The 8,720-nt window shown below is 54.1% G+C and overlaps 1 protein-coding gene across 1 annotated transcript; it reads left to right on the top strand.

Annotated features, from left to right (window-relative positions):
- The first annotated feature begins 4,930 nt into the window (after window positions 1-4,930).
- Window positions 4,931-8,668, top strand: inhbaa (inhibin subunit beta Aa). The gene is made up of 2 exons (XM_068747818.1): window positions 4,931-5,438; window positions 7,857-8,668. Exons 1-2 carry the CDS (start codon window positions 4,931-4,933, stop codon window positions 8,666-8,668), a joined length of 1,320 nt encoding a protein of 439 aa, XP_068603919.1.
- Window positions 8,669-8,720: the final 52 nt, after the last annotated feature.

The raw sequence follows: 8,720 nt of genomic DNA, 5'->3' as shown, positions 1-8,720 counted from the left end.
TCGTTTCCTCATTAAGTCGTGTGGAAGAGAACGGGCGACGCCTTCAAGACCTCCTGCAGGAAGTAGCTTCAGTGTAGCTTCCTGTCACCAACAGGAGCAGTAAGACACGGGAGGCCCCTCCCCTCATCTTCATCCTCCATCTGGTGGATCGTCTTCAGGAGAGACGGCGGTCTCCAGAGGTCAAAGGTCATGTTAAAAACCTCAGAGCCATTTGACCCTCCTTTTCGTCTTCATTTCTCCTCCTCATCAGTTTATGCTACTGTTAGCATGCTAGCTGACCAGAAGCTGCTGGGGGGGGCTGCTGATTGAACGGGGGCAGGTGGAGTTCATCAGTGACTTTATGTAGGACAGTTTACAGGGGGCGGGGCCAACGTGGCGGCCAGCATCAGCGTCGATGTACAGAGTGGCCCCCGGAGAGAGGGGGAGGGGGGGGGGGGGGGCTTCAAAGCAAAGAACCACAGAAGAAGATAATGCTGCGTTCGCGTCCGCTGGGAATGAGCAGCCGCTCCAGGGAGGGGCGGGTCGGGAACGTCGCCGCTCAGCCAATCAGATCGAAGCATTTCTAGGTTGAGTTCCTTCATAGTTTAATGGGAGCAGAAGATGAAAGTTTGGAGCGTGTTCACCTGAACCGGCCTCCAAACATCAAACCGGGACTCTGAGGAGGAGGAGGGGGATTAAAGGAAGTAATTGACTCATTGATGAAGAGCCGCAGAAAGAATGAGGAAGAGTAATGAGAGAAGAGAGGAAGAAAGGGAAGGAGAAGCGTTCACCTGAGGCAAGGACACGCCAAATGCTTTAAATGTGCTAATCAGACGAGCCTCCTCGGGTTCTCCTCCATCAGGGGGAGTGAGGAGGAACCCGGGGCTACGATTTAAGGCTTTTACTTTGGAGGGGGTCGAATGAGGGGAACCATCAAATAGAATATTCAGAAAGCAGCTAGTAGCCGTTAGCAGCTAACTCAAACTTAAAGACAATCAACTTTAGAGGTCGCTACTTCGTTAGCGTCTGCTAACTAAACGACGGCGGTGAAGGGAGGAGCCCGTTTACCACAGAAGAAGAACTTTCACATGATTTCCTGCCCTTCGTTTGTTCCTGTCGACCAGAAACGCAGCTTTTAACAGAACTACATCATTTGTTAATCTATTTTACATATTTTAAATGTCATAAAACCATTTATTTGAGTCTCATGAATATTTAACTTCCCCTGTTTGCGGCGGCAGTATCTAATAAAGCTCCGCGTGAGGCCACTCGAGGGTTAACAGACTCTTCATCTCCTCCTCTTCCTCCTCGCTGAGGACACGCCGCCCCCGTTCAGAGACTCATCGCTCTGCAATCAGCCCGACATTCACATTCAGGAAACGGCGCCGCTCAATTTACCCAGAGTTCACCTGGGGACTCCTTGATTGAGGGGGGGGGGGGATGAGACTCGCCGTCCTCACATGACATTCTGCCGTCTCCAACCCAAAAGGAAATGTTGGAGCCAATCAAACGTCATGTCCTCCTTCTCCCATCATGCATCTGTCCGATCACTTCCTGGATCCAATTGATTGCTTCATCAATCGGTTCAGGGCCAAACCTGAGTCCAAATACACAGACAAGTACAGCGCTGCAGCTAACACCAGCTAGCATGCTAGCACCGTGTCTGGTGGCGTTCTCTCATCTGAGCTAACCGAGCTAATAGCTGCTAGCCTGAGCCAGACCGAAACCGGTGTGTGTGTCTGTGTGTGTGTGTGTGTGTGTGTGTCTCTGTGTGTCTGTGTGTGTGTGTCTCTGTGTGTGTGTGTGTGTGTGTCTGTGTGCGTGTCTCTGTGTGCGTGTCTCTGTGTGTCTGTCTGTGTGTGTGTGTCTGTGTGTGTGTCTCTGTGTGTCTGTGTGTCTGTGTGTCTGTGTGTCTGTCTGTGTGTGTGTGTGCGTGTCTCTGTGTGTCTGTGTGTGTGTGTCTGTGTGTGTGTGTGTGTCTGTGTGTGTGTGTGCGTGTCTGTGTGTGTGTCTCTGTGTGTCTGTGTGTGTGTGTCTCTGTGTGTGTGTGTGTGTGTGTCTGTGTGCGTGTCTCTGTGTGTCTGTCTGTGTGTGTGTGTCTGTGTGTGTGTGTCTGTGTGTGTGTCTCTGTGTGTCTGTGTGTCTGTCTGTGTGTGTGTGTGTGTGTCTCTGTGTGTCTGTGTGTGTGTGTCTGTGTGTGTGTCTCTGTGTGTCTGTGTGTCTGTGTGTGTGTCTCTGTGTGTCTGTGTGTGTGTGTGCGTGTCTCTGTGTGTCTGTCTGTGTGTGTGTGTCTGTGTGTCTGTGTGTGTGTGTCTCTGTGTGTGTGTGTGTGTGTGTCTGTGTGTGTCTGTGTGTGTGTGTCTCTGTGTGTGTGTGTGTGTGTGTCTGTGTGCGTGTCTCTGTGTGTCTGTCTGTGTGTGTGTGTCTGTGTGTGTGTGTCTGTGTGTGTGTCTCTGTGTGTCTGTGTGTCTGTCTGTGTGTGTGTGTGTGTGTCTCTGTGTGTCTGTGTGTGTGTGTCTGTGTGTGTGTCTCTGTGTGTCTGTGTGTCTGTGTGTGTGTCTCTGTGTGTCTGTGTGTGTGTGTGCGTGTCTCTGTGTGTCTGTCTGTGTGTGTGTGTCTGTGTGTGTGTGTGCGTGTCTCTGTGTGTCTGTGTGTTTGTGTGTCTGTGTGTGTGTCTCTGTGTGTCTGTGTGTCTGTGTGTCTGTGTGTGTGTCTCTGTGTGTCTGTGTGTGTGTGTGCGTGTCTCTGTGTGCGTGTCTCTGTGTGCGTGTCTCTGTGTGTGTGTGTGTGTGTGTCTGTGTGAAGCAGCCCACCTCAAACAGGAGAATCTGCTGAATCACCTCCTGTAGGTCTGCTGCTGCGTCCAGCGCTGACCAATCACAGCTCAGGATTTACAGGTGCTGGAAAATCACACACACGCACACACGCACACACGCACACACTTCCTGCATGTGTGGTCAGTCCTTTCATGGCCTCTGAGTGATGATGTCACCCCGGTGACTTTATTTGGTATTAATAATCTCTTTGAAGGAGCGCTGACTTTTCGGTGGTTTTTGAACGTCTCTCCAGCTTCCTGCCGGCGGAACGGAGACGTCTGAAGGTCCGGCCGGGTCAAAGGGGGGGCGGGGGGGGGACTCTGGATCTGGATCAGGGCAAGTCGTTTCTTGATTGAAGCTGAAACAACACCAAAGACATTAAAAGAAGAGCAGTGAGCCTGTAGTCATTGTGGGAGGGGCCAGGCGGTGAAAACCGTGACCTCTGACCCGGATGACCAGAGTCCGGTTCCTGCTGTCCAGGACGCTGCTTCATCCTGGGAAGCACCTTCATCTTCATCCATGAGACTCGGGCTGAAGCTCGCTTTGGCATAGTGGGAGGAGCTAATGTCAACCAATCAGCTGCCTCTGACCGGACACTGGACGGTTTGAGGTGTCAGCCCCCCCCCCCCCACACACACACACACACACACTCACTGTCGTGATGCTCGTCCAGCAGAGGAAGATGAGATGCAGATCTGGAGTGATGAAGATGAAAGAAGGAACAGAGAGAAAAGAAGAAAGAGGAGGATGAAGACGAGTGAAGGTGCGTTCAAGTCCAACAGGAGAGTTCAGCTCCCGGCCACTAGATGGAGCAGTTCCATCTGCAGTCAGAGCTGTTTGTTTGTTTGTTTGTTTACTTCCCAGCTCATTGACTCTCTCTCGTTACAGATGACCCTGCAGGCTAGCTAGCGTCTACGGACGCGCTACATGCCTTATAAGGAGAGCAGCAGCGATGACATCACAGGCGTGAGCAGACGGGTCGCACCCTGCAGTGATGATGTCACGGCGGCGGGGGAATCCCAGACGGCGTCTTCTTCACTTCCTCTACAGTCAGACCTGACTGTTCCCGAGTCAGGGAGTCACAGGCCGTCCAGAACCGGTTCAGAACCGGTTCAGAACCGGTCCAGAACCCAGAAACCCTCCCAGAACCAGTTCAGAACCAGAACCAGTTCAGAACCCGTCCAGAACCGGTTCAGAACCAGTTCAGAACCCAGTAAACCCTCCCAGAACCAGTTCAGAACCAGTTCAGAACCGGTTCAGGACCCAGTAAACTCTCCCAGAACCCCGAATCAGCCTTTTAAAACCCTGTGTGAGGTCACAGGTCACGTGACGCATTCTTTCAAATATATATTCTTCATCATCATCATCATCACAAAATAACAACTTCTTTACGTCTTCATAAAGGAACATCTTTAAACCGTAACTACTGGATTTGTGACTCCGCCCCCAGCCGGTCTGCCGCCGCGCCCGAGACGGATGATGTCACCCCGTCCAGACTAAACAGACAGACAGACAGGTGGACAGACAGACAGACAGGTGGAGCCCAGGAGCTTCACCCGAGACGCGGAGGAAGAAAGAAAGAGTTTGTGTGAGTCAGATGGGAGGAGAGAGGGATGAAGGGAGGAGGCTGCCAGGGCGAGCGAGAGAAGAGAGAGAGAGTCCAGCCCACTCCGGTAAAACCATTCAACTGGTGAAAGAGGGAACGCATTCAACTCGGACGGAGAGAGAGAGAGAGGATAACTTCACCTTCTCCTTCATCCATCCATCACATCTGAGAGTTCTTCTCCTCCTCCGGCCGTCTGTCCCCGAAAGACGAGGATTACTCATCTTTCTTTGTCCTCCGCTCCCTCCTTTCTTCACAGCTTCTTTCCCTCCGTTTTTCACAGGTGGGCTGTGAGAGAAGCTCAAGTCTGCAGCGTCCGAACTTCTGTGGAGAAGAGAGGAAGAAAGGAAGAGAAAAAGAGAAAGGAAGAAAGAGGAAGGAAGAGAAAGGAAGAAAGAAAGGAAGAGAGAAAGATAAAGAGAGAAAGCGAAAGGAAGGAAAGACTGAATTCTTGAACTTCCTCTTTTCCACGCCGCCTGCGTCTGCATCCAGCAGCATCACCCAAGCAGCCAATCAGATGCGTCCTGGCATCATGTCCGTGGTAGCGCTGCTCAGCCGGACCGTCCTGGTCCTGGTCCTGGTCCTGGTCCAGGGCTCTGGTTCCTCCCTGGACTCCAGCCTCCAGCCTCTGTCCCTGACCGTCCACCCGGACCTGCAGGACACCTCCTCCGGCTCCCACTGCGCCTCCTGCGCGCTGTCCAGGATGAGGAGGGACGACGGGGACGCCCTGGCGGGACGGGAGGACGAGGCGTCTCAGCAGGACGTGGTGGAGGCGGTGAAGAGACACATCCTGAACATGCTGCACCTGCAGGCCCGGCCCAACATCACCCGGCCGGTGCCCCGCGCCGCGCTGCTCAACGCCCTGCGCAAGCTCCACGTGGGGCGGGTGGCGGAGGACGGCAGCGTGCAGATCGAGGGGGGGGAGGAGGTGCATGGAAGGGGGGGCCGGGGGGGAGGAGCAGGAGGAGCAGCGGCGGCTGTAGCCGGAGACGGCAGCGACGCCCAGGAGACGACGGAGATCATCACCTTCGCTGAGGCCGGTGAGTGTGTGTGTGTGTGTGTGTGTGTGTGTGTGTGTGTGTTTATGTGTGTGTGCGTGTGTGTGTGTGTTAGTGTCCATTCTTCACAAAATGTTTGAGCTCCGCCCCTTTATCCACACCTGGGCTACAGGTTATCGAGTCATTTCCTGTCATGTGACCAAACTGTAGGATTTAAGACCCCCCCCCCCCCCCCACACCTTGTTTACCTAAGGTAGTTCTGGTCACATGCTTCCTTTGATCTTTGTTTACCTGTCAGAGCCAATCGGAACGCATTTCCGTCCACCTGTCAGTCGGCGGAGTGGGCGGGGCTCTGGCGTGTTTCCTCCTATGGCGAGCGTCTGGAGGAGGCGTCCGTTCAACTGAGAGGATGTAAGAGAAAATATTTAGCCCAGGACACACAGTCCAGGGGCGTGTCCAGGGGGCGTGTCTAGGGGGCGTGTTCGCTGTCAGAGATGATCGATGACATTATTCACAAATAAATACAAAATCAAATAAGAATCATTTCTACATTATTTAATGAAGACATTCATAGAATCATGACAAAAACACTAGCCCCGCCCACCTCATTAACAGTGCTATGAATATTCAAACTGGCTGTTTGCTTGTTGACTTCAGATTTCAGTGGCACAAAGGATGTGATGTCACAAATGAAGCTCCTAGGCTCCGCCTCTTGAAGCTCCGCCTATCAGCGAGCTCACAGAAAATTAACCGTTTCAGCAGTCAAGGCTGAAAGCACTAATTAACAGAAAAGGGGGGGGGGGGGGGGGCGTGCCCTTCCAAGGTGGGACGCGTCCCGCCGTGAGAGTTCTGGGAATACGCGCTCGTGCTTTGTGAGGACTAATTGATGCATTCAGGGACCGCTGTAATTATTGTGTGTTAAGGCGATGGCGAGCGGAGGAGGTGTCAACCTCCGTTTATCTGTCCGCTGTTCTCTCCGTCCCCCCCCCCCCCAGAGGACAATTAGGCTAATTGAACTTAATTGAACACATCATTAGTGACATTCCACACTACACTTTCATCTCTCTCTGAGCTCGCTCGCCCTTCTTCCTCTGGAGAGAGAATAATCCCGTCTTTGTTGGTCTATTCTGGGGCCGGTTCTGGGCCGTAAAACTCGCCACCCTGCGCCGCGCAACAAGCCGGATCGCTGACCTCTGACCTCTGATAAAAGTGATTTCTTCCTCTCTCTCGTTTCCTCCGCCTGCTTCCTCTCCATCGTTTCCTCCGCCCCCTTTTCTCTTCCTCGCCGTAGCTTTTTCCGGTCGTGGCTTCAGTGTATTTTTGATCGCTTCCGTGCCGCCGTTCTGTTTGATTCTGGCGGTTTGTTTGATGTGTGATTGGCCCCAAAGATGTTCTCTATCTGGAGAGATGAATCACTCTGTAGCACAAACCGACAGACGGACAGTCAAAGATGTCCGCCCATCCAGAAACACGTTAGCTAACATGAAACATGAAACACCGTCATCCCTCTGGGAGGAGTCGGGGAGGCCGACAGACCCTGCCCCCTGACTCCTCCCCCCAGAGCAGTGATGTCATACTGGATTTACATTTTTTCCAGTGATTTCTTTTACTGACATTTTCTGTCGCGTGAATTTATAGAAGCCATATCGTTTTCCAAAACTGATGGTGTGTGTGTCCAACGAGGATTAGTGCGTGTGTGTGTGCATGTGTGTGTGCGTGTGTGTGTGTTTGACGTTGGCAGGATCTTCTTGTTTAGCTTTGCTCGCGGTTCAGAAAGGCTCCGTCTGATAAATCAAATCCACGTCATAATACGCCGCCGGGGCTGATGGGAGGTCGGCGGCTGCCGGCGATGATGAGGATGGCGTTCGGCTCGTCCGTGGAACTGGCTGATGAAGGAACGCACAGCGCCTGCCACTGTGAGCGCTCGCTCCCTCCTCCGGCGCGGTCCAGGCGGACGGGGGCCAGAAATCAGCTTTTATGAGTTGTTGAGACGGAGGTTTGTAAAGATCCGTCTTGTGTAAATGGAGGGGGGGGCGGGGCTGCGAGGAGAAGACTCGCAGAGGTCGGACGGCCTCCAGGAAACTTCTCCTGGTCTCTGGGCGTAAATCAGCCGCCGGCGCTCCTTCATCGAGCCGTGAAGAAGCAGAGGGGATTCTGGGGATTCTAGTGTTTCACGCTTCAGCTGGGATGAAACGAAAAGATCAAAGGAATCCTTTGATGATTGACAAACGTTAGCATGACGGGGATCATTTGTGCCAATCAATAACTAGCCTGAAGCAGGTGAAGCTCAGATCTACAAACCGATCGACCCTACAGATGATCTTATTGATCCTGATCGCCGTGACGCCTCCCGGTTAGCCCGGCGAGTTTCACCAGCCTCTGATCTCTGATCGCTGCCTATGTATGACATCATCATTGCATATGACATCACGATTAACCGTCTGTGTCTCTGTGTCCCAGGTGAGTCTAAGGGCATGGTCAACTTCGTGCTGTCCAAAGAGGGCGGGGACCTGTCTCTGGTGGAGCAGGCCAACGTTTGGCTCTTCCTTCGTTTGCCCAAAGCTAATCGCAGCAGAGCTAAAGTCGCCATCCGCCTCTTCCAGCGCCGGCTTACCAATGGACGGCCGTCCCCGCTGCAGGAGGACGTCCTGCTGGCGGAGAAGAAAGTGGACACCCGTCGCAGCGGATGGCACACCTTCTCGGTGTCGCCGGCGGTGCAGGCGCTGCTGGAGAGCGCGGCGAGCACGACTCTGAGCCTGAGGGTGTCCTGCCCGCTCTGCGCCGACGCCGGGGCGGCGCTCATCCTGGTCTCCTCCGCCTCGGAAGGGCGTCCCAACCAGCGGGAACAGTCCCACCGGCCCTTCCTCATGGCAGTGGTCCGACCCGAAGAGGGCGGCGACGCCAGGCGCCGCAGGAAGCGCGGGCTGGAGTGCGACGGGAAAGTCCGCGTCTGCTGCAAGCGGCAGTTCTACGTCAACTTCAAAGACATCGGTTGGAACGACTGGATAATCGCGCCGCCCGGTTACCATGCCAACTACTGCGAGGGGGAGTGCCCCTCCCATGTGGCGAGCATCACGGGGTCCACGCTGTCCTTCCACTCCACCGTCATCAGCCACTACCGCATGAGGGGCTACAGCCCCTTCCAGAACCTGCGGTCCTGCTGCGTCCCGACCCGGCTGCGGGCCATGTCCATGCTGTACTACAACGAGGAGCAGAAGATCATCAAGAAGGACATCCAGAACATGATCGTGGAGGAGTGCGGCTGCTCGTAAGCCCCCCGGAGCAGGACCAGGACCTCCCAACCGGGGGACGTCTCCGTCCTCC

The sequence above is a fragment of the Brachionichthys hirsutus genome, chromosome 14, assembly GCF_040956055.1.
Source record: "Brachionichthys hirsutus isolate HB-005 chromosome 14, CSIRO-AGI_Bhir_v1, whole genome shotgun sequence".
Classification (NCBI taxonomy): domain Eukaryota; kingdom Metazoa; phylum Chordata; class Actinopteri; order Lophiiformes; family Brachionichthyidae; genus Brachionichthys; species Brachionichthys hirsutus.
The sequence above is the reverse complement of the archived record's forward strand: the minus strand, read 5'-3'. Positions and strand labels throughout refer to the sequence as shown.